Genomic DNA, 25,820 nt, shown 5'->3' on the forward strand with positions numbered 1-25,820 from the left:
GCGAATGACTTCTCCCTGGAGTGGGGTCCAAAGTCGCTTCAGTATTTCAGTCAATTAATTCATGTTAGTCCCATAAACGCAATATCTTACTCGAAAATAATACCATCTTCATACTTGGCGTCTCCACTACCGCAAGGCGCCGTTCATTGTCTATTATAGTCGGTCAACACTCAGAACCATAAAGAGCAACAAGACGAACAGCAATGCGGTCAATTTTAAACTTAAGACGTTCATTGCAGGTCCTCTTGCTTTCCCCGATTTCATTCGTTTTGTTGCTTCCTCGACTTGAGTTGCGCTGACAGTTACGTCTCTGTGGTTTCAGATGGGTACCTGTCTCGGGCACTTAATCCAACGATCTTCTTAACACACGGATTGATTTTCTGATCACAATCAGGGCCCCTGCAGCAAGCTACAATAGTACCAGTCTAAACCGAGTGCATGGCTCAGCATTCATACTGGTGGATGCAAGACCTACCTGAATCTCTATCGAACTAAGGAGTATGGCACCCGTGTTGAAACATAACATCACGCCGAGGCCCGAAGGTCTCTGATCGCTTGAACGTAACCAACAACCCATATGAAGCTCCCAACCGCAACAACCGAACTGAACGCACATACAACAGGAATTCCTCTAAAGTATGTGAATTCGGAGGCTATCCCGATTCCCATGGTACCAGTATACCCTTAGTAAGTTGTCGTGACCTATTCCCACTTCAGATGAGTCCCCGTGCAGACTCGGATCTGATCGCCCTGATTAGGCCTTTGGAACATTCGCCTATTGCACCACGACCAGTGCGTTCCTCACGCTGGTTTATCGGTGGATTGATTCTTGGACAGCAATTAACGACCGATGTTGAGGTACAATGGTCTCATAGGGAACGGCTTTGCGCGGTGGTAAAATGTCGGCGTCTAATGAAAATGCACTCGATTTGCGTTTTACTGCTCCCACTATAAAATGTGGGAAGGTGAGACAATCGTTTGATGAACCATATATTTATAAATACAAGGTAATGGGTGTCCGCAAAGTCGATTATACGCTCGCCACCCTCATTGCGTGCTCCAAACCCCTTTCCCCCATAGCACCTGTTACCATCTGCCTTTTCACCCACATGGTCGCCGGCAATGATGAGATAGTCATTAGCAGGCATGTGACAAGTTTTTTCATCGAGAAATTGCCAGAAGGCATCTTTCTCGGCATTAGGTCGACCTGTGTGTGGTGCATATGCGGTGAAGAAGCGAATAATGCCATCAGCTGGTATAATGGAGTCTCGCCCTAGAGGAGAGACAGCTCACCCTCAGAGAGAGCTCGCTGAGGCCAACCTATCTCTCCCTGAAGGTAAGCTATCTCTAATCTAGAACAATGTGTGGCTTTTCAAGGGCCAAGCCTCTCGTATACCAAGACCGTTAGTGATTGGTGATAGCAATAGCCTGTACGAGGTAGCCCTACTATTAACAGAATGCTACGGATCTAGACTGGGGAGTCGAAAAACACCTCCCCCAATTGGGAGTAGCTGATTGTATTCGAACGGAGCCTTACTGATACCTGGTCGCCTCAATGAATAAGTTTGACCTTACCGTACTACGGGGGGCTATGGCACGGCAGACCTCCTAACTCCCATACTCGTGAGAATCAAATGAGTACAAGCAACAAAGAAAAAAAAAACGAAAACCAATAAAGCGGGACCCCGTACTGCACACAAACTGGTTAACCAAGCGGAGGTACATCTCCGAAATACTGAGAACTAGGTAACTACATCCAAGAAGGGAGAAGTTGGAACGTCAAGCAAGGTCAACATTAGTATACTGCGAGGACAACAACCAACAAACGCCACTGCTCAAAAAGCACGGACTAGCAAAAGCACATCTGAAATAAATATATCAGACGTAAGGAAGGAGGCAAATCTCAGCGCGCAACATGAAGGAAGGCCTGAAACCAGAAAAGGCCTTTAAGAAGGCTCAGGACAGACCTAAGCCACCTTTTTCGGAGCCAAGAAACAAAAAAACCAAATCTAAACCGAAGAGGGGAGAAAACCCGGGCAAACAGTGAAGGCAGGAATCAAGAAGCCCGCCATTAGCTATGCTAGTGCGGTTAAGGGCATTCGACTGACCATATTGCCAAAAAGGTTTCCCGAGCAAATACTCACTCGTGAGGAGCAGGAAAGTATCGAAGACCTTGCTGTTAGGCATATGTGCAAGGGATGGACTTCATGTTCACCGGGATACGCTTTCGACCAGGTCATCTAGTAGAGGACTGCGCGACGGAAGATACTGCAGAGTGGTTCAGGACCATAGTTCCTAAACTGCCAGGTTGGGAAGGAGCAGAACTGCCAAAATTTGCTGGAGGTGATACGCCAGAGGCACACATGGTAACAATGTTTCTCCCGAAGGTCGCAACAATAGAAAAGGAAGATCTCATGGACCTCCTAATTGCTCAGAATGAGAATCTCCATACACGATTATGGAGTGTCTTCAGAAGCCAGGTGGAGGGCAAGCGTAGACTCCTCACGATCGCGGTAGGTGACCGATCCCTGGAGCCAATCAAAGTGTGCGTTGCCATATTAACTACCGATTTGGCAACATACCTGTGCAAGTCCACAGGGAAATACCGAGGAAAGACACCGCGGAGGAAACACCGGTTGGAAAGCATACTGAGGTTCCCGAAGAACTCTCGAAAGTCATAGAGACGGAAAAGACTGGATCAATCAGGGAAGTATACCTGCCCAGTGAAGAGCAGAAGCTGGATGGCGTAGACCTAGATCTTCTAGGGCTTAGGGTGGACGGAGACGGAGGGTGATATTCCGACAGTGAAGAAGAATTCCAAAAAATAACGGGCAACACTAAGACAACCCAAAAAATTAGTAAGCGAAAAAGGGTCGTGGATCCGTTTTAGCAGGGTTTCCCCATTTACCGTATATTGACTGCCCTATCGCCCCAAGAAGGGTGCCTTGAGCTGAAATCGGCCCCGAGAAAAAGGTATTTTGACTTTAACTGGAGGTTGCCCAAGGCTTGCAAGTCATGCCCCAATCAGTCAGTTTTAGAATTACATTTGATGTAGGTGGAGGCTACCAGGATCCATCTACCATCGGTGGTAGTTTTAATAACGCACCGTTGCTGGGCGCAGAAGCGTGAGCTTCAATGAATTCTCAGAAACCTTTATTTAGTTGCTTGGCGTTTGCTTGATTCCCTGCTTTGTGAAGAGAGTTCTTAGCAGCTAGCACGCATGACACGCCCAGGATTGTCAAACTCTGTGCAAGTTGAGTCACTATTTGCTTGACTGAAGATTTCTCAGGTGCTTTCCGGATTTTGGCAGCTTCCTGTCTCTCTTATAAACAGGACACCCACGATAGCTTGCAGGGTGCCCAGTTTGGCCGCAGTTGCAGCAGTGCAGAACTTCCACCGTGGGTCTTGAGCATTCCCCACGCGGCTGGCTGTTTGTGCATCTAACGCATCTGTGCACTATTGAGCAATTTTGGGCGATATGGCCAAAGTTTTGGCAATTGTAACACTGCACTTCCTGCAGTAGTTTCACCTTTTCGAAGGTAATCTTTTGATGAAGGATGTACTTTACCTTGAAAACTTCAATTAGCTCCTGGAAGGGCTCAAAGTTGGCTTTAAAAAATCCAGATTGAGATGTTGTAGGGAGCGAGGGATTCTCCCTGTGGAGGGCCTGATCTTATTTGGTTACAAAATTTGCAACCGAGCGAACTTTTTAGAAGTGGGTACTCAGAGGTTAGTTCGGCCATAATTTCTTCAGGGTCAGTTTCTCTGTGGAGACTGCGGATGATTATGGACTGAGTTCTGAGGGATGGAGGGGTTCTTGTGGTGGCACGAAGCCTTTGGGCTTTCATGAGCAAAAAAAATGTTGACACGGTCCCCTGTGGACTCTGAGGGTTCTATCACCCCTCGTGTTTTTTAGGGTCGCCTTTGGACCTTTGCCCTTATGGGATTTCGGTAGCGGGGCATTAATATTATATGTCGTAATTGGAGGAATTTTCTCCTTTTTTATGCTCTAAGATACTAGCAGAGGAGGCACTGACACTCAGCACTTGGGAGGCACTTACCCTTTGAGCACTCACCTATTCAATGGCCCAGAAATTTCACCAGCTTCTGTAGGAATCTACATTTTTCAATGTTTAGAACGAGTCCGGCCCCAAAGAGACGTTGCACTGAATGAATGCAATGAAACGTTACGAAAATGTTCGACGTAATCCGAGACTCACGTCCACCTGCCTGTAGCCATCAGTGCTGATGGGAGATGAATTCGCGGCCCCCAAACGCAAGTTTTGCGGAATAAGGGTGTTCGAACGGGGTACAGGGAGAACCGACTTCTCAGCGGCCGTGTCGGCCTGGATGCAACGTCTGCTTAGGGAGTCGAAGAATGTAAGGTGACGAAGTATTGCGTTTCGGGTAGGTGTTGCCGCGGCACCCAGTGAATCTAGTATCTTGTTGTAGTCGCATTAGCTATGTATTTCCGATGATACCAACAAATCGTTGAGGCCAATGAGGGTCCCGGCGAGCGACTGAGCGTTTCGGGTAGGTGTTGCCGCGGCACCCAGTGAATCTAGTATCTTGTTGTAGTCGCATTAGCTATGTATTTCCGATGATACCAACAAATCGTTGAGGCCAATGAGGGTCCCGGCGAGCGACTACCCGAACGCCTTTTTCCTGAAACAGACCTCGACCGTTAGTGCCATCGAGATCTACCTCCCAAACGCAAAGTACCAACCGTCGTAGCGAGCTTGGTGACCTCGTCGGCCAATGTCGTCACCATCGATTTCAAATCCTCCACTTCCCGAGTCGTGTCCTGGGAAACTTCTGTGACCATGGGGGGCGCGTACACCTCGTGCACCTTGGTGTGAGTGCTCTCCGAGAGCAGTTCAAGCCAGAGGAACTTCAGCAGCTCAGAACCCAACCTTATCCCCGCCCAATTGCCTCATTTCACAAATTAATTGGCTGAGGGTGCGGTCGCCTAAAGACGCCTCTTATTAGCTGGTAATTTAGGCGGATGTGCGAGCACTCCTCAAGTACGTCCAAAACAATCTCTATGGTATCGTCATCGATACCGCAGCCAAATTGCGTCGTCATAATGGACACCCTGACAGCGAATGCGAGATATTTTTCAAAATAGAGTCCGGCGGGGGGGGGGGGGGGGGAGGGTAAAGCTGAAATAAAGAAGGACGGGGTGGCGGAACATCGGAGCGAAAACGGCTGTGGCTCCCAATGAATCCGCCGACGCCGCAATCTCCGCAGCCACACGAAAAACGGTGCGATAGAGACCGAAAGGAACAAAAGAAGAAGAAGAGCAAAAAAGCAATATGTGTTAAGAACCCTTGGCCATTCGTCGACAGAATCGAGGCCCGTCCTGCTGCATCGACTGACGCGGACGCCCTAGCATTTTTCCGAGGCCGGTTACTCGATCCGACCATCTCGTTTCTAACGACATTGGATGCATTTTCTTGGTTGGCCAGTCGCGGGACCTTTCACCAAAAGAGATTAGGTATGATTTAGCATAGTGGAATAACTCCAACCATACTTCATCATCAGGGAAAGAGATATTCCCTGATCTCAGCATTTTATTTTTGTTTTACTGAGGATCGTACGAAGTACGTTGCATCAAACCCTCCTCCTTTACCTGGGCGTGGAACCAACATACTAGGTTAATAGCATGGCGACGAGTCTACACTAAATGGGGCATATGCGGAGCACCTTATGCCCGTTGAAGGCCAATCAATAAGTTCCCGCTCAGTTGCTTCTAATTTCACTTGGACGTAATTCAAGAGCATGTCATCATCCTCATTGTCGTTGAGTAGAGAGAGAGAAGTTCGAATGACTGAGATGCAGGCTCGCTTTTAATATCAGTATCGAACCACGAAAGTTGAAATGTATCTCTATTATCATTGGTGATACAAAGGACGAGCTTTGGAAAAAAAGACAGATCTAATCCAACTTGCTGGATATTTTTACTTCACACAAAATGCAAAAGTTTCACCTTCTATAACTTTGTTAATAATAGTTGGTTTCCCTTCGAACTTTCCAAAGTTATGCCTTATGTTATCCCTTATGCCAAATTTCGTAGTTCTAGCATGAACTTAAGGGGGGTTTCCGCCTAAATTTTTAAAATATGCTAATATACTATTATTCACTTTATTTGTGCAGATTTCAGGACAGGATGTATTTTGGGGCTTAGATTTCGTTTAGATACACCGCTGTGATTTTTTTTTAAATTTTCCGGTTGCTTAAGTTCTGAGAACGAGACCTGTTACGTTTTTTGAAGATCATATATTCAGCCCTCACTACCCTGCGCTTCACCCGATATCAAATATGAGACCAGTTTCTACAAGTGTTAATTGAGCCCTTTTATTTGATACCCAACATGGCCATATTCTGTGGAAAAAATTGGCACACCCCCTTCGCATCTATTGTGTGCCATAGAAAAGGAAAATCTGTCAACTCGTCTTCTAAATACAAATTCAATCTATTCAGAGATAATCTTGTTATTTATTGTGTGATTTATGTACCAAATAACTGATGAATTTATAATAAAAATTTACAATATGTAGAGCGAATGACTCCTCCCTGGAATTGGGTCCAAAGTTAGGTCCCTGGAATTGAGTCCATGTTGACCCTATAAACGAAATATCTCACTCGAAAATAATATCATCTTCAAACTGGGCGAATAATTCCTTGTCTATTGTATCCTGCGACGAGCCTACACTAAATGGGGTATATGCGGAGCCCCCTATGACCGGTGAAGTCAAATCAATAATGTCCCGCTCAGTTGCTTCTGATTTCACTTGGACATAATTCAGGAGCATGTCATCATCCTCAGTATCGTTGAGTAAAGAGAGAGGTTCGAATGACTGAGATACAGGTTCGCTCTTGATATCAGTATTGAAGCACGGAAGTTGAAATGTATCTACTCTATTATCACTGAACTCACTAGGCGACACAAAGGACGAAGTTTGAAAGAAGGACGGGTCAAACCCAACCTGTTGACAATTTTCACCGAAAAAATCAAAATTTGTTTGTTCAGGCAATTTAAAGCCAATCTCATTTTCGTAGCTTAAATCCTCAAATCCTTCAAATAAATTTGTCAACCCCCTATCGGTCTCGCCGATATAAACCTCGAATTTTTTGACAGGGTTTGGATTTGGAATGCATTCTCCTGAAATTTCAGCCACGATCGATCGTCTCAACTGTTCCTCTTCAATGGCTTTAAAATCAGGTTTAGGAAGAGCTGCAATATTGAGGTAGTTTCCCTCGTTACCAAGCTTTACTTTTTTCCTATCTGCGAACATAATCCGAGACATTTCAGATAGATACGTTTCATTACGATCACTTCGGTTGCTGAACGTTCTATTTAGTTCTTCTAGATCGGCTTTACGCTTAAGATTTTCAAAATACTCAAAGTTTTGCTTGGATGCACAACCCATATTTATATTCCTTTGTCTTTTTGGTATTTTCATTCGATAGGGGTTGCATTTTTGTGGGGGTAAGTGATTTTTTGGTTCCTGTATGACATTTTCGAGTAGTTTATCGATTCGATCGTTTTCTGGATTCGTCAACTTCGTGAAGGCTTTCTCTGTTCGCGGGTGTTCACCTTTCTTATAGGATAATACTTTGTTAAACAAAGGTTGCCTTATTACAGGATCATGTTTCTCGGAAATCACTGTGCTGCTTGGTTGATTCAAGGATTTATGCTGTAAGTGCTCTTTGTCAACAGCAATTTTGTCCAGAAATTCAGAAATTCTCCTTGAAGTTTCCATGTTAGTTTCATTTTCCGAACTCAGTTCCTCCTCTATCTTTTTTAAAAAATCTTTCGTTTTACTGTTGACATTTTCTTTTCCGAGATATTTGTCGCACAGTTGATTGAAAACTGATATTATCTGATCTCCACTTACCTTTGATTGATTCAGTTTCGGATTTTGAAATATGGTGGAAACCGTCTTACTTTGTGAAGGAATAGCTCTGAAATTAGAGAATACAGAAAGTTAATATATTTGCTCCCCCACTTGGTTATGTGTACGACTAACAATGTCCTGAATGTCCAGAATCCAAAATCTGAGTTGAATTTGAGAAACACTCGATTCAATATTTGTTGGTCTGTTTACCAATCTGTCTGTCTGTCTGTCACATGATATTTACTCCGAATTGGCTAAGCCTATCGTCAAGAATCTATGATCTTTGAACGGCTTGACACGCAACGAGTAGCGTCCCTTTCTGTTGGGTATATGTAGAAGGGAGGAGCAAAAACTTCTTTATCAGAATATGACCATGTGAGGTATCAAATAAAAGGGTTCATTTACTACTTTTCGAAAATGGTCTTATTTCTGACATACAAGAATGAGGACTCAAAATGCGTCCCCAAAAATTTAAACCGGTCTCGTTCTCAGAACCTACCCAACCGATTCAAGTTCCCGTACATTTTAAGTAATCCAATTAAGTAATTATGATTACTTATTATTTTTATTGAAATATTTAAGCGAACTCAATGCGAATTCTATACAGTAAACTCAACTCAAATTCTATTTTCAAAAAGGACTTCCATATTCTTTAGCAATTTTCAACTTAATAATTAAATTCAGTGACAGGTCTGAACATAATTACTGCGATCTTCCACTCCCTTGGTGTGCCACGCAAAGTGGATAGATCCGCGCCATCTATTCGCTCGCAACATTCGAAATAAATTTCAAATGCTGCGAATCCTGCCGCGCCACATCACTCCGCCCCCAGATGAAACCTAGGGGGTTTCAGCGACTGATCCCCGAACTTCGTTCGCCGTTAATCCACAAAGCGGACACGACGTTGCTTCGGGGCGCACGCGGGTTTCAGCCTGGACAAAGAGACCGCCTTTTTGTGACCACCGATCTCGAGCTGGAAGAAATGTTCTCCCCGCTCGAGAACGCGGTACGGGCCCTCATATGGAGGCTGCAGCGGCTTCCGGACGGCATCCGTCCTGATCAGCACATGCGTGCATGTGTCCAGTTCCTTGGGCGAACAAGCAGGTATGGACGAGTGTCGAGTGGGTGGTGTCGCCTTGATGCGCCGGAGATTGTCCCTCAGCAGACGCACCAACCCCGACTCCGTGAGACCCGATCTCTTGTCGAAGACCGGATCGCTTGGGAGTCTTGGGTTCTCCCCGTAAACCAGCTCCGCGGGGCTGGCAGCAAATTCCTCTCGGCGGGTTGTACGAAGGCCGAGTAGGACGAGAGGCAAGACTTGCGTCCAGGACGGGTCGTCGCGTGCCATAATGGCGGCTTTCAGCGTCCGGTGCCAACGTTCCAACATCCCATTGGATTGTGGGTGGTATGCCGTAGTCCGCTGGCGTTTAAAACCAAGGAGTTTGCCTAACTCGGAGAAAAGGGTGGACTCAAATTGCATTCCCTGGTCAGTGATGACCACTGCAGGGACGCCAAAGCGAGGTATCCACTCTCGACAGAGGGCTTCAGCACATGATTGCGCCGTGATGTCTTTCAGAGGTATTGCCTCAGGCCACCGCGTGAACCTGTCGATGATTGTGAGGCAATACTTATAACCATGCGAGTCTCGCAAAGGCCCTATAATGTCGAGGTGTATGGTGTGGAAACGCTTGGTAGTGCGGGGGAATGAGCCCACTTCTTTCCTAACATGCCTGGAGACCTTACATTTTTGGCATGCGATGCACTCTCTGGCCCAGGAATTAATATCCTTGTTCATGGAGGGCCAGAAGTATTTTCCGGTGACTAACCGGTTTGTTGTCCTGATGCCGGGGTGCGCCAAGTCGTGAACTGCGTGGAACACTTCCTTGCGAAATGTGGCCGGAATGTATGGCCGAGGTCCCTTTTCCGAGTCTTCGCAGCAGAGCGAGAGGTTTGAGCCGAAGATGGGCAACTCCCGAAATTTGTATTTGGGGTTGGACTTGAGGCTCTGAAGTGCTGCGTCATCCACTTGCGCCTTGGCAATAGCCGAGAAATCGAGTGAGGCGGGGATGTTAACTTCGGAGACACGAGACAAAGCGTCAGCAACAATGTTGTCCTTCCCGGACACGTGCTGGATGTCCGACGTAAACTGGCTTATGAAGCTCAGGTGTCGAAGCTGACGAGGGGACGCTTTGTCGGGCTTCTGTTTCAAAGCGAACGTGAGAGGCTTATGGTCCGTGAACACTGTGAACGGCCTGCCTTCTAGGGAGAAACGGAAGTATTTGATGGACAGGTATGCGGCGAGCAGTTCGCGATCGTAGGTGCTGTAGTTCCGTTGAGCGGGATTCAACTGCTTCGAGAAGAAGCTCAACGGCTGCCAAACTTGGTCCACCTTTTGGTGAAGGGCAGCACCTACTGCGATGTCAGAGGCATCAACAAAAACGGCTAGGGGTGCATCTTGCAGAGGGAATGCCAAGAGTGTAGCGTCAGCCAGTTGTTGACGAGATTTGTCAAACGCGCAGATAGCCTCTTCAGACCACACGATCTCTCGTGTGTCCTTAGTTTTGGGGCCAGACAAGTACGCGTTCAAAATGGACTGGAGATGGGCGGCCTTGGGCAGGAAACGACGGTAGAAGTTTAGCATGCCCAAGAACCTCCTCAACTCCCTCACTGTCTTTGGACGCGGGAAGCTTGTGATTGCTTGCACCTTGTCTGGGTCGGGCTGTATTCCTTCAGGGGAAATGAAATGGCCGAGGAATCTCACCTGTTGTTGAAGGAATTTGCATTTCTCAACGTTTAGGACTAAACCGGCCTCAAGGAGACGTTGAAAAATGCACTCGAGATGGGCTAAGTGCTCAGACTCAGTGGAAGAAGCGACCAAAACATCATCCAAATATACGAAACAGAATTCGAGGTTTCGCAGGACTGAGTGAATGAACCTTTGAAAGGTTTGCGCCGCGTTGCACAATCCGAAAGTCATCCGGGTGAACTCGAAGAGTCCAAAGGGTGTGCATATTGCCGTCTTTGGAATGTCTTCAGGAGCTACTGGAATTTGGTGATAAGCCTTGGTTAAGTCCAAGGTCGAAAAGATGCGGCAATTCGCGAGGTGATGCGCAAAGTCGTGGATGAGTGGAATTGGATATCGGTCAGGAACAGTCTGTGCATTTAGCCTTCTGTAATCCCCACATGGGCGCCATTCGCCGTTTGGCTTAGGGACCATATGCAGTGGGGAAGACCAACAGCTGTTTGAGGGCCTGCAGATACCCTGTTGAACGAGTTGTTCAAACTCTTTCCGTGCAATTGCCAGTTTCTGAGATGGTAGAGGACGCACCTTCGAGAAGATCGGGGAACCAGTAGTGATAATGTGGTGCTGCACATTGTGCTTCACTGGTTTGGAGAGACTACAGTTGGTAGTAATCTGGCTGAACTTTTGGAGAAGTGCCCGAACACGAGAGTCGGTAATGTCTTCCAAAAGAACGGAAAGATTATTGCCTGGGTGAGATACCATATGTCCCGACGTATTAAGGTTGGTCGTGGAATCTATAAGAGACTTGTTTTGCAAGTCCACCAGCAATCCATAGTGACACAGGAAGTCTGCGCCTAGGAATAGTGACACAGGAAGTCTGCGCCTAGTATGGGGAAGCTGACATCCGCCAGGATGAAACGCCACGAAAACGTCCTACGCAAGCCAAGACTCACGTCCACTTGCCTATACCCGTACGTGTTTATGCGGGAGGAATTTGCTGCCGCAAGTTTGAGCGGTTGAGGGAAAAGTTGATGATGCTGGGGTACGGGAAGAACCGAAACCTCCGCACCCGTGTCGACGAGGTAGTTGCGCCTGCTGAGGGGGTCAAAAATAGTTAGGCGACGTGGTGCTGCGTTCTGGGTGGCCGCCGCCAAAACACCCCGCGGACCTAGTTTTTTGCGGTAGAAGAGAATCTACACGGTAGCGTACATCTTGTCGCTTTATCCCCGAATCTGCGGTGGTACCAGCAAATCCCTGGGTCCGTGGACTGTCTTGACGACCTGCTACCTGATCGCCCTTTTCGGATGGCAGACCGCGAGCGTGCTCGCGATCTGGCGCCCGAACGCTGAGCGTCCAACGTCGCCCGCATCTCGGCCATACTGGCTGTTAATGCAGCAATCTCGCGCCTCAATTCACCCACCTCATCCGACGGTGGTTGAACGGCCGCCAAGGTTGGGCGTACGTACACCTCCTGAACCTGGTCGGCCGTCGCTGCCAGTTCCTCCAAGGAACCGGAGACGCAAGCGAGGATCGCCTGGGTGCCCTCCGGGAGCCGACGCAGCCAGAGCGACTTGATCAGGTCTTCGCCGATCTTACTCCCACCCAATTGCCTCATTTCACGAAGCAATTGGCTGGGAGTTCGATCACCTAAGGTTAAACCTGCCAGCAAGTGGTCTAATTTTGCCGACTCGCTTGCCGACAGGCGCCTGATCAACTCGCTCTTGAGCTGCACATACGATGTCGACTTCACCACGTCGGACACCAGAAGTATGGACTCTTCGTCCAGGCCGATCACCGCGTAGTTGAAACGGGTCGCGTCCGATGTGATGCCGGACATTTGGAACTGTGCTTCCAGATGCACGAACCACGTTTTCGTGATGTTTACCACGGCACTCCACACTCAACTGTAGATGCGAACGCGTGAAAATCGCTTGCCGTACGGTCTACTGATGTTTTGGAAGGATTTCTCAGTCCTTGGAAGTTCTATTTCTGCCGTGTTGTTCGGACGAATTTTTGTCGTTAATAGAACTTCACCAATGTCGGCGATGGTGGAGTTGAGTGCGGCGGCGAAAGTGGCTGCGGCAGCGATGGCGGCTGCGGCTGCGGAACTCTTATTTATCTCCAATCGGTTGTTGCGGCTGCCTGCTGGGCGATTGTGCTTGCGCAGACTGCGATTTGTTGATGGGGATGATGATGTGCTTGAGTTTTTCAATTTTGCAGGTTCTGGGAATTCGGGATCCTAGTTGTTGATGCTGTTGGTGCGAGTTCCGGGGTCACCAATTAAGTAATCCAATTAAGTAATTATGATTACTTATTATTTTTATTGAAATATTTAAGCGAACTCAATGCGAATTCTATACAGTAAACTCAACTCAAATTCTATTTTCAAAAAGGACTTCCATATTCTTTAGCAATTTTCAACTTAATAATTAAATTCAGTGACAGGTCTGAACATAATTACTGCGATCTTCCACTCCCTTGGTGTGCCACGCAAAGTGGATAGATCCGCGCCATCTATTCGCTCGCAACATTCGAAATAAATTTCAAATGCTGCGAATCCTGCCGCGCCACACATTCTAGAAAACTTTATGGAGACGGGAAAGTCTTGCACACGTTTGACCGCGGCCGGAGTTACGTGACCGAAGTTCCCCGCATAAGGGCTGACTTAGTTCCTTGCGGGCAGTGTATATGATGCTGTGCATTGGTTTGCGCTGGCTGCATCTGCCATAAAAACAGACATTACACAGCTGTTTATGGCGCAGCGTATCTCAGCGGGAAGCAAAGGCAGAACTTCCTTAAAGGGTTATCGGATTAATGGTAAAGGAGCTTAATAAAATTACTGAGCCAATGATACTTCAAAATTCCTCTATAGGAAGTTCGGTAGAAGTAAACATGTGCAACATTCTCGGCAATAGATCCATGTTTACTCTCTTGGGAAGTGATGATTACATGATTGTAATCATAATCGGGCGCCTGTGATTAAGATTGTAATCGAATAATCATGTAATGACGTAATTATATCCCTGCATTTTCAGTCGCGGTTGTTGGGTGGTAGTCGCGGATTATATTGAAGTGAAATCCGTCCTAAGTTCAAACTTAAATCAGGCCAAAGTGAATTTTTTTGTTGAGGATCCTGGGAGTCCCGAGTCCTCATCCACTTAATGGCGGAGAATATCTAATGTAATAAAAACCATTTATTATTTCCCGGATAATCATATCTTGTTTTTTTTTGGAGTAGGTGTGTTGTGCAACATATTCTGGCAACTTCAAATTATGATTTCAAACTCATTATTCACATCATCTTGGCAAGCAATTATAACAAATGCAGTCATTACCAGACAAATGTTTGTATCTATATTAAAAATAGTGTACAGTGTGAGTACCAAAAGTACTTAATTTTCGACAAACCTTAACCTGGTTGCATCAGCGTGGTTTCTTTAACTCTTCTTGTCTGCCGGTCATGTGCTAGGGGAAAGTGGATCTGGCAGGGCGATGAGTCGAAGTAACAACCCGGGGACTGTCCTCCCTGCACTGGAGAAGGTGCTAATAGGACCCCAAACCCAGGTGGAAAAGCATACGCCGAAAGTTGCGTGATCAATGGGTCTTAAGTATGCGAACTCTGAATACCTTGGGCACCTTCAGTTTCAAAGAAGACCCTTAGCCTGGTGGTCGAGATAGCCAGGGTGCGCATTCTTCCCGGACTACTGGTGGGACCAAAACATAGACTCAACTTAAAAAAAAAAAATAAATGAGCCTAGGATAGGAGAAGAATTGGTGATACCAGGTGCATCATCAAAAGACGCGCTTCTGGCATCCAGCCACGATACAGTAACCGTCGAACGCAGCACACTCGGTGCCAGTCAGAGCAACGCTGTGCCGAAACCAACCACAGGGACCTCCCGGAGCCAGGCGGTAGAGCAATTATTGATTTCCTACCTGGAACCCACTGCCGTCAAGCTGGGTGTAGCGAGTACGAGGTCAGGCAATCCCTCAAAAGTAAAGACCGACAAAAACATTGGATAGCGGAAGCCGGCTAAGAAGTGAAGCTCCGTAGTGTCCTGCTCAAGAGCCACTAGCAGAAGGCCATACATAGTCACAGCAAGATTGCTAAGGAGATCGGTACTGTCGACGAGCGGGATGAAAAAGACCTCGTTAAATACCAGGCGATTGTTAAGGAATACAACAGCAAACGTCTGGGAGACGAACATAAAGCGAAGCTCTCCGCTCTCAGGTGCAATCGATCTCGAGACGCGTTCGACCTCGATGATCACAAGCGGAGCAGAATGGGCAAGAGCTCGATCACAAAGCAACATCAGGAGAAAAGTACGCAGCAACAGCCAGCCGGCGAGCCACGAATTACGAGACGCTTTAGAGACGTGGTCAGGAGACACTTAGCGGCAAACTAGCTCCGGAGTTGTGGACCAGTGTTGAGGCCAGCCTGTCAGCGATGGTCATTGAGCATCTCCTGGACGCCAAAGGCAAACACGTAGAAACCATTCCTCTCAGGTGATTCGTGGATTCCACATTATAGCTTGCGAGGATTCAATCTCTAAGGCCTTTCTTGGTCCGTGCATCGCTAAGATCAGCGACGCCTGGAAGGGTGTAAAGAGATTCCCAGGTGAGCAGTCGCTCGCATCTGATTGCCGAAGATCCGTTTGGATAAGGACAAGCTCGTCCAATCTCCGTGCCTTCAAAATCCCAGGATTCCCATGGGCGACAAGGTTGTTATCAATGAGGAGGAACCCCAGACAAACAGCCAATCTTTTCCACTCCGTCAACTATAAAATGCGATTTGGAGTCAGAAACGCAAAAGTAAACGTGTTCCGCTCTGCAAAAGCGAACGACGACCTTCATCCAATCGTATTGGAGGAGATGAGGATTGACAGTCCGACGGGGACTGACGAACCCCCTCTGCAAGCATAGCATGCTGAGGGTAATGCAGATAAATTTGCAGCACTCGAAGTGCGCCCCGGGTAATCTGCTTGTCTCCCTCCTAGAGGAAGACATCGACATCGCACTAATACAGTAACCTTGGGTCGGAGGCGATAGAACCATCAAAGGCTCCAAAGTAAATAGTTTAATTCATTCCACAGCACAGGAGACGCTGATCAGGACAGACCTAGAGCATTTATCCTAGTGAAGAAGAGTCTGCACGCTTTTCTGTGATCTGAGTTCTAGTCATGGTCAAACTGGAGCAGACGGGGGCCAAAAGCATGTATATTTTCTCGGCTTACATGGCTCAAGACCAATCAGTTCCGTCATTTGACGAGCACTATAGCAAAAAACGGTCAACCTGTTGATTGGCTACGACGCCAATGCAAGGCATACGCTTTGGGGCAGCTCGAAAATCAACGAGAGAGATGAGTCATTCTTTGATTTTACTATTATCACAGAACTATCGGTGTATAACACCAACCTTCCATTTCCACAGCTCGGAGAACTGTGACGGAGGAGGTCCTTGATACCGCCCTACTAACTGACAATGCGATCTATAGGGTGGAGAACTGGAGAGTGTTTGACCAAAGATCCTTCTCATATCACAGTTGGATACTTTTCAGTCTAGATCTCGCTACAGAACTTTCCAAACCCTTCAATGAACCCAGGAGGATTGATTGATTACGTTTGGTCAAGTAATTAAGAACAAACTCTCCGGTGCGCCAATTGGTAAGATTGGCACGACAGACGAACTGGAGTCAAAGGTTGGGACTCGAGAAAAGGCATTCGATACCACCTTTAAAGTCTCGTGCTCTGCTAAATACAACAAGAATACATTGTCACCGTGGTGGAATGACGATCTCTCCAGCCGCGGGAAGCTGACCAGGGGAATCTTCAACATCTGCTACAGGCATAAATATTGGCAGCCATATAAGGACTGCTTGAAGAAGTACAAATCGGTCGCCAAGACTATTGGTTATTTGACTATTGTCTGAACATCGCAAACACCAGCGAATCCGCGAGGTTCGGCAAGATTCTGCCAAGGAACATCCTTTCACAAAAAGTCAGAAAGCTCCTGGGCGAAATCTTCTAATGAAAACTGGAAGCTGCTTGTTCAGACGCACCTTGCCGCCAGTGAGGAGGACTCTGAGTCAAAGCCTTGCCTGGCGAAGACCCTAGCCGCGCGAAACTATCAAATCGGTAATTACCGAGGATAAAATCGGCCCGGCTCTAAACAGCTTCTCCACATATAAATCTCCGGGCCCCGATGAAGCCGGAAAGGTTTGCGCCGTAGCTTGTTGAGGTTTACTGGAGCCGTATCACATTAGGATCCGTAGCACAGTCCTGTAGACGCGCACGAGCGGTTTTTATACCGAAAGCGGACAGGCGCGGCCACAAGTCTGCCAAAGACTTTCGACCAATCTGCGTCACTCTTTCGTGCTGAAGACCCTAGAACGCGTTCAAGACATCCACTTAGGGACGATTATGGAGAGAATGCCTTCCTCCAAGTCCCAGCATGTCTGACCTCAAAAGCAAAACCACAGAAATCGCTCTCCACGAGGTAATTGGCACAGTTGAGCGGTCAATGCAGCACAAGCAGTATACCCTAGCTGCCTTCTTGGATATTGAGGGAACATTCAACAACGTTAGTATCAACGCCAGCAAGCAAGCCTTCACCAGTATTGGATTGGAGGGGTATCTAACGCATTAAATTATATCCGTGCTAAGGACCAGGACAACTAGTCGGATCTGGGAGGCAACAACTTGACCAGAGCTGTGAACAGAAGCACACTTCAGGGTAGCGCGAACTCTTCGGTGCTGGGGTTATTAGCGTTTGACGAAATTTTGCGAATATTGAACAGCAATGGGATGAAGGTAGTGGCGTATGTCGACGACTTGGTGATATTAGTGTCAGGGATGTCCATTATAAGCGACATTATGGAAGGAGCCTTCCAAAAGGTGTGATGTGAGGCGCAAAATGTGGACTCGGCACAAACCCAACCAAAACGGAACTGATGCTATTCACCACCACGACCACCTCCACCTTTCGGAACCTTTGCAAAGAAATGGGATCTCTGACTTAGGATGTTATAGTAGCAAGCTTTGAGTAAACATTACAATAGAACGAAGCTTAATAGGATACAAAGAACCCCATGTGCCGGCCCTACTGGGGCTCTGCAGTCCTGCCAAGCAGATGCTCTCAATGTACTCCTGTATCTCCTCCCCCTAGGCCTCCACATTAAATACGTCATAGCGGTCAATGCCATTAGACTATGTGAGTCCGGATGCTGGACAACGAAGCCCTATGGTCATAGTAATGTCCTAGACGAAGTACCTTGGGAAATCTGAGAATTCTCCACGGACTATGCTACACGCAAGCTGAACTTCACGAGAAACTTTGCTATGGACTTTCCAACCAGGGCAGAGTGGAAAACCGACGCAAGATTATGTCTCAGTATTCTTCACCGATAGATCAAAGATGGTCTGTGGAATCGGTGCGGGAGTATTCTCGAATACACACAGTGTATCCAAGTCGTATGGGCTCCCAGGTTTCCCCAGTGTCCTGTGAGGAGTGGCCAGATCTCCCATCAGGCGCGACCCCAGCTGCCGGATTGGGGCATACCTATTGATGTGTAAATATGTGTTCATGCACTTTTCTTTTCTGACTGTGCATGGGCTAGTGTTTGCTCATCTCTCGTGCACGGACCAAAATGGCTGTGGGAAGGACACCCAGAAAATAAAACCAACATGGACGAATTGAGAAGGAGTAAAGTTACGGTGCAAGGGCTCGGAACCCCAGTACCGGCGGCTTTTGGGAGTGAGCAAGCGGGCTCCCGGCCGTCGATATCCCTCGACCGCAGTGGTGGACAACTTGGCCACCGTTGCATCTAATGCTACAAGTGTTTTAGATTTGGAAAAGGAAGTGTTCAAGCGAAGTACCACTCTACCAAGGACATCAGTAACAAAACCGAAGAAGGGTGAATTGAAAGCAGATCGTTGGACAACAAAAACAGCAACAACATCGACCGCACATATTCAAGAGGAGCAGCAACAGGAGGGACTCCAGGAAAAGGACCCATTCAGAAGAAGTTCGTCAACTTTGCGATCTCCGCCAATGCCAAACATCAAAAAAGATAAAACGGAGGAAAGGTCAATGAATGCCAAATGTGAAGGAGTATTTAAAAGTAGTAATCTGGTTAGGAATCATCATGGAGAGCAGAGCCCTGAAGCAGAGGAATTACCCTTCACACAGCTTGGTGCAAAAATAGTGGAGCTGTCTGAGTTCATCAAGGACAAGCACAACGTCCACCAAGCCAAAAAAAATATGGTCAGAGCAATTAGAGTGCTCTACAACAAATCGCAGCAGGAGGAACAAAATTCCAAGGGCAAGTCGAAATCTGTTGCCCCTACGGTGTCACAAGCGACCCAAGTGACACCTAATCGTGTTGCAATCGGCCTGCCACCAAACAAGAGAGTGCGGGAAGGAGATGTGGATCTTCTGGGAAGTCAACAGGCGCCTAAGAGGAAAAAAGCCATACAAATAGTTCCGAAAAACGGAACTAAAGGCACCGAAGAGAGAAAGCAGGTCCCCCAAGTGCGAGCTCCGGCAATCGACTCGACAAAATCCAAGGGGAATGAAAAAGGTAATTGGACCAAGGTAGCTAGGAAAAAGGCGAAGAAAAAGGCAAAAGTGCGAATTCGCCCAGAAGCGATTGTAATCTCCAGCAATGGAAGTTTGTCTTACGCGGAAATCTGAAAGATCTAGGTGGAAATGTCAGCAAGATTCGAAGGACCCAAAAGGGTGACCTCATGTTTGAGCTGAAAAAAACCAGCTTGGGGAAAACTGATGGCTTCCGAGCTCAGGTTAAGAGCTCACGTGGGGAGAATGTCACAGTACGGACCCAACAACATGAGGTCTATATACAGTGCAAGGATCTCGATGAAGTGACATCCAAAGGAGAAATTTGCACTGCCTTGATGGAACAGTTCAAGTTGGAGGAACTTGCCGAAGAGTCCATTGTGAGTTTGCGGAAAGCCTATGGCAATACTCAGACGACCACAATGCGATTGCCAGTGGACGCCGCGCAGAAGTTATTGGCGGCCGGGAAGGTTCGAATCGGATGGGGTGTTTGTCGTCTGAGAGAGTAGATTTCTCTAAAGAGGTGCTTCAAGTGCCTCGCGTTTGGTCATTTCGCGAAGGCATGCACCAGCGGCATTGATCGGTCCGATCGATGCAGAAGGTGTGGGGAGAAAGGCCATATTGCCAAAGCGTGCAATAGGGACCCCAAATGCTTATTATGCGAAGGAAGTGAGGGACGGGATTACCGGCATATTGCCGGAAGTGCTAAATGCCCGAAATTTAGAAAGGCGCAATGAAAAAATTAGGTTTATTCAAATAAACCTCAATAATTGTAGGATCGCTCAAGATTTACTCGAGCAGACCATCTATGAATCCGAGGTGGAAATTGCCATCATTAGCGAACCCTATAGAAACCGTCACGGTGGCGTGTGGGTTATAGATTCCTCTGGTGGAGCGGCGATATGGGCATGCGGTCGACAAACGATACAATGTACTACCAAGCCTGACATTGCCCGAATTCGAGGAAATGCTTGACAGCCTTGTTCTTGACGCAAGGGGTCGTAGTCCAAGGATGATTGCTGGTGACTTCAATGCTTGGGCCCGTGAGTGGGGTAGCAGAGAGACAAATGCAAGGGGCTGCAGTCTATTAGACACTTTCGCACAGTTGGATGTCGTTCTGGCCAACGAAGGATATGTAAACACCTTTCAGAAAGGGTGGTCTACCTCAATCGTAGACTTAACTTTTGTTAGCCCTGCACTGGCACGTAGTATGTCTTGGCGTGTCAGCAACCACTAAACCCACAGCGATCACCAGGCAATCTTCTTCGGGCTATGGGTGGACTCACCGGGCATAAGATCATCATGCCCGAAACCGAGAAACATGTCAGACTGGTCCGCTAAAGCTCTGGATGAGCAGACCTTCATGGAGGTGTGGTTAGACCAACCTAATAAAGCAGGCGCCTCTACGCAAAGAGCTGCCCATGTGGTCCAATGCATCGCCGAAGCGTGTGACGCGTCCATGCCGAGGAGGTGCTCATTCCCCAGTAGAAGATCAAACTACTGGTGGAATGCTGAGCTGGCCAGCCTTCGATCAGCCTGTCACCGAGCCAGAAGAGCGGTAGGCAGAATCGACCAAGGGCAAAAAGAGCGCGCCTATAAGGAAGCCCGCAAAACCCTCAAGCTCGCCATCCAACGGAGTAAGAGGGAATGCTTTAAGGAGCTCTGTTTAGAAGCGGACGTAAACCCGTGGGGGAGTGCCTATAGAATCGTGATGGGGCGATTCAAAGGCCAATCATCTCCGCAGATCACGTGTCCTACACTCTTGTTAAAAATTATCCAGGGGTTATTCCCTCAGCAAGAGGAGGGCGTAGACAGTTTCCAGCGACCTCTGAACGACACGGCAATACCGTCAGTCACCAGTGACGAGCTGCTGGAGATCTGCATTAGGATAGGAGATAATAAAGCTCCGGGTCTGGATGGCGTGCCGAATAAGGCCCTTAAGCTTGCCGTGAAATCCAGACCGGACATGTTCGTTGAGTTGTTCGAAGCGTGCATGTCCGAGGGGATATTTCCTGCATCATGAAAACGACAGAAGTTGGTGCTACTGCCTAAGGCTGGCAAACCACCAGGTGAGCCAACCTCTTACAGACCTATTTGTCTTTTGGACACTGTGGGCAAAATGCTAGAGCGAGTAATCTATAATAGATTACTCCCAGTTGTTGAGAGCCAGGGAGGTCTCTCAGATCGGCAGTATGGGTTCCGTAAAGCCAGATCAACCATTGATGCCATCAAAATGGTTACTGGCTTGGCCGAAGATGCAATCCACGGACGGGGCAGTACTAGCAAATATTGCATAGTGGTGACCCTGGATGTGAGAAATGCATTCAATTCGGCCAATTGGCACCTAACACGGGAATCTCTGGCGAAGATTGGTGTTCCCGCTTATCTTGCAGCTATTATCAACAGCTATTTACAAGAACGGAGGCTTTAGTATGACACCGATGACGGACCCCAAGAGTACGTTGTCTCCGCGGGTGTCCCACAGGGCTCCGTACTGGGCCACTGCTGTGGAACATCATGTACAACGATGTTCTTAATTTTCCCCTTCCGGAGGAAGCCACGGTGGTGGGCTACGCCGATGATATAGCGCTGGTTGTTGTCGGAAAGCATCTCGAAGATGCTGAGTTATACTCATGCGAAGCGATCAGTGCTGTTAAGGGTTGACTTGAGAGTTCTGGTCTGACACTTGCAGAAGAAAAAACGGAAGCGGTCCTTATCACCAAGCGCTGTAAAAGAAATTTTGCCCATATTCAAATTGGGAATCATATCATCACTTCTAAGCCTGCGATCAAATACTTGGGAGTGATGATAGATGGGAAGATTAGCTATAAGACACACGTGCAGTATGTCTATGACAAAGCGTCCACTGCGAGTGTGGCCCTGGCAAGAATGATGCTGAACGTGGGAGGGCCACGGCATGCTTCCAGGTTGCTTATAGCTAGGGTAGTGCGTTCGATCCTGCTCTATGCAGCTCCAGTTTGGACAAAGGCATTGCAGGTTACATTTAACAGTAACAAAGTGAGTTCAGTCTACAGAAGAACAGCCCTAAGAGTGTGCTCGGCATTCAGGACTGTCTCAGATGATGCAGCATTCGTCATTTCTGGAATGATGCCCATTGACATCTTGGCAGATGAGATGACGAATATATATAATGCGAAGTCTATCTCTCCTTTATCGCAGACGAAGAACGCCGAAAGGGAGAGATCGCTAAATAGATGGCAAGAGCGTTGGGAACGCTCGGGAAAGGGTCGGTGGACACACAGGCTCATCCCTGCCATCAAGGAGTGGTTGGAGAGATGGCACGGTGAGATTAATTATAATCTTACTCAGTTTCTCACGGGGCATGGAGGATATCGCCAGTACCTGTTCAGGTTTAAACTGGATACCTCACCGGACTGTCCAAACTGCGATGGAGTCCCAGAGGACCCAGAGCATGTATTCTTCCACTGTCCAAGGTTTGTGGAGGAAAGGAAGAACCTAGAGGAGACTCTAGGAGAGGTGCTTGTGCCAGAGAATCTGGTGCGAAGAATGCTAACATGTCAGGAAGACTGGGATGCGATCAACTCCATGGTGGTATCTATCCAGAGCAAACTGCAAAAGGCAGAGGAGATCAGAAAAGCCGTGGGGGTTACGTACGCCGCGTAGAGACGAAAGGGGACGAAGCTAAAATGAGCTGACTCCGCCCTGTGATGTAATACCGTACGGTGGTTCCACGGGGCTTGGAGGGAGTCGGGGGTGGTTTTACTGCGTAAGAATCCCACACGCTGGCGTGTGCAGGTCAGTGTCTTTTGACGATTTCCACCTCCTCAAAAAAAAAAAGGTTTCGCCAGTGTATTCCAAGCGGAAGTACTGGCGATACTGGAAGTCTGTCGATGGCTGGAGCATGATCCGAGTCCCAAACGCAACATAGCTATTCTGAACGACAGTCGAGCGGCCATTAAGGCCTTGTACTGAGCGACAACATCCTCCAGACTGGTGGAGCAGTGCAGAAACCCGCTGAACAGTCTGGACGGCACCCCCAAAGTCACCCTGCTCTGGGTGCCCGGGCATAGGAACATAGAGGGGAATGAGCGGACTGATGGATTGACCAGAGAGCTCCTGTAGCAGATGCGTGCAAATGCATAGAAGATTACGGCGGTCTGCACGGGGCTCTAGCCCATAGGGGACCATGCCGCCAGGCTCGGCATACCCGCATTGCCGAAGTTGCAAGAAAGAAGAAAGGGGAAAGCCTCAGGCAATTCCTCAGTGGTTGCCTACCTCTAGCTTGAGTCAGACTGCGGACATTAAGTAAACCATACTTTGGGGACTTCAGAGAAAATTCTAGCTGCAGGGTAGATAGTAAGTAGCTCCTAATTGACACAATCCTGGATGGAAATCCAAATTAGAAAACCATTGAACAACTTCAATTGAAATAAAAGAAAAGTAGAAAATTTTGTCAAAACAAGCAATACTCACTGAAAATCCTTCAAATCTTTCCAATTTGGAACCTTCGTATCTCTTGAATCCAAAGTGATTTCGCTCGAATTTTTCCTAAATCCAGGCTGAAGAGACTTTACAGCTTTATCCTTGAAATAGCAACTTTTACTGCGCATGTTTAGATAGTCTTCCTTCACTAAACCAACACTCCTTGCAGCAGGAGTTAAGCTTCTGTACGGCAATCTTTTTGGGTTGTGAAGATTCTTCAATTTTGAAAAAATTGTGACATATTCAGTTTTTGAACTTGGAATTTGTCGTTTTATATTAGAGGTTGATGTCTGATCGGAAACTGCTTGTTGTTCAGGAGAATTTCGCGTAGTTGATGGTTTGCCAGGAGAGATCCTATCTATGTTCTCGACTTTCCAATTATTTTTATTTGAATCTTTCATCGTGAAACTGCAGTCGTTTCGCTTTGATTCTTCTATTTTAATTTTTAATTGATTAGATGGATTATTTTCAGATTCAGTCAGACTATCTGAGATAACTGAGACTGCATTAGCATTACTGCAATTTCCCAATCCCAAATTTTCATTCGAAATTCTTTCAGCTTCTTCAAATTTATCTCCACCAGCTGTAATTTGACCTGAATATTTGTGAGTTTTTAATTCCTCAGGATCATTTCCGTCAACAATTAAGATGGAATTATCTGACCGTTCTACTGCAGTATCTTTCGAAATTTGACTATTTATAAAGTCTTCTTCCAGCTGATGTTTATTTTCAAATAGTTGTTGAATGATTTCATTCCCAGCTGCAGCTGGGTCTTTATCTGATATCTGTTCCCCCAAAATAGAATCTTTAACTGCATCCAATGTATTGGCAAGCGAGGTTTCCAATGTTTTTGCCGCAATCTCAGTGTTGGACAGTTTTGGAGGAGGAATGTATCCGAAGCATTTTAATGGCCTTTCGGTGAGTTCAGTCAATGGACGCTCAATAACCGGTGATTGCTGACACTCCTTGACATTTTTGGAAGGTGTATCTCGGGACTCTTTTTCTAAGTAATTTTCCGAGATTGCATTGTCAAGAATTTTGATATCAATATTATCAAAATCATCGTCGTTATCTAGCAAGGCTTTTATAGTATCCTCATCCTCGTTTGTTTTCTTGGCAAGGTATTTCGTAATTTTCCTAGTTCTAGTTCTAGCCTTCGTCACCGGCTTTGATTTAGCATGTTTAGAATCTACCAGCTCGTCCTCGAAGCTCAATATAAGTTTTTCGTCCATGTCAACTCCCACTAAACATTCATGAATAAGTTTGGCCTGAACGAAACGTGTATTCCCGTCCTTTAAAGGGAATGTTCGTCGAAAGACATTTTTTTCGCAAATCGTCTGATCCCTAAATGAAAGAGAAAAATTGAGATATAGAGGTTTGGTCACTCAACCTGTTTTATGGACAGATTATTTAGGCTTGGACCCTGTTTGTCTTTCTCAGTAATTCGCTTGAACATCATTAGGGAATCTTGTCTGATTAATGCTGTCGAGGCGACTTTGCCAGACACCATCATCAACAGCGAAACAACCGGTATCCGATCCAGGCCTGCCTTAATAAGTAACTCCAGACATCCCGGACTTTGCCAGACAGCGGTTGAAAAATAAAACAAAAGAAAACGCGCATGGGTCTAAACTTAAATAATTTGCATCTACAACAGAAAAGCATGCACATTAAGAGGGCGGACCAGTGTAAAATTTCAAAAAAGTCTATTTTTTCATGAGCTGTTGGGTACATAACAGAGTTTGCGCCCAACGTGGGGCCCGAAAAGGTGGTATTCCCGCTATCTTTTACTTGACACTCAAAACAGGACTCTTCAGCGGATTCTTCTGCATAGCCGGCTGAAACTATTGCCAAGGTACCTAAGTGGAGGCTGTAGAACGAAGTAGAATGGATCTTGTCCTTCAAAATCGGGCTCTCACCACGAAGGTGATGCTGTCATGCAGGTCGTGGACGCCGTTCGACGAGCAGAGGCACATAGCCGCCGAACTCCACGGGTGATGCTCCTCGTAACGCTTGACGTCAGAAACGCGTTCAATTCCGTAAGATGGAAAGACACTCTAGGCACACTAGACAATACCTTCAACGTGCCGAACTATCTCTTATGGATTTTGAGGGACTATCTGAGGAACCGCTCCCT

The 25,820-nt window shown here is 47.1% G+C and overlaps 1 protein-coding gene across 1 annotated transcript; it reads right to left on the reverse strand.

Annotated features, from left to right (window-relative positions):
* Nucleotides 1-6,443: 6,443 nt before the first annotated feature.
* On the reverse strand, nucleotides 6,444-24,915 carry LOC119656920. The gene is made up of 2 exons (XM_038063612.1): nucleotides 23,675-24,915; nucleotides 6,444-7,968 (listed from the first exon to the last, which is right to left on the reverse strand). The coding sequence occupies exons 1-2, from the start codon at nucleotides 24,913-24,915 to the stop codon at nucleotides 6,642-6,644; spliced, it is 2,568 nt and encodes an 855-aa protein (XP_037919540.1). The 3' UTR covers nucleotides 6,444-6,641.
* Nucleotides 24,916-25,820: the final 905 nt, after the last annotated feature.

The sequence above is a fragment of the Hermetia illucens genome, chromosome 5 (assembly GCF_905115235.1).
Source record: "Hermetia illucens chromosome 5, iHerIll2.2.curated.20191125, whole genome shotgun sequence".
In the NCBI taxonomy this organism is placed as follows: Eukaryota; Metazoa; Arthropoda; class Insecta; order Diptera; family Stratiomyidae; genus Hermetia; species Hermetia illucens.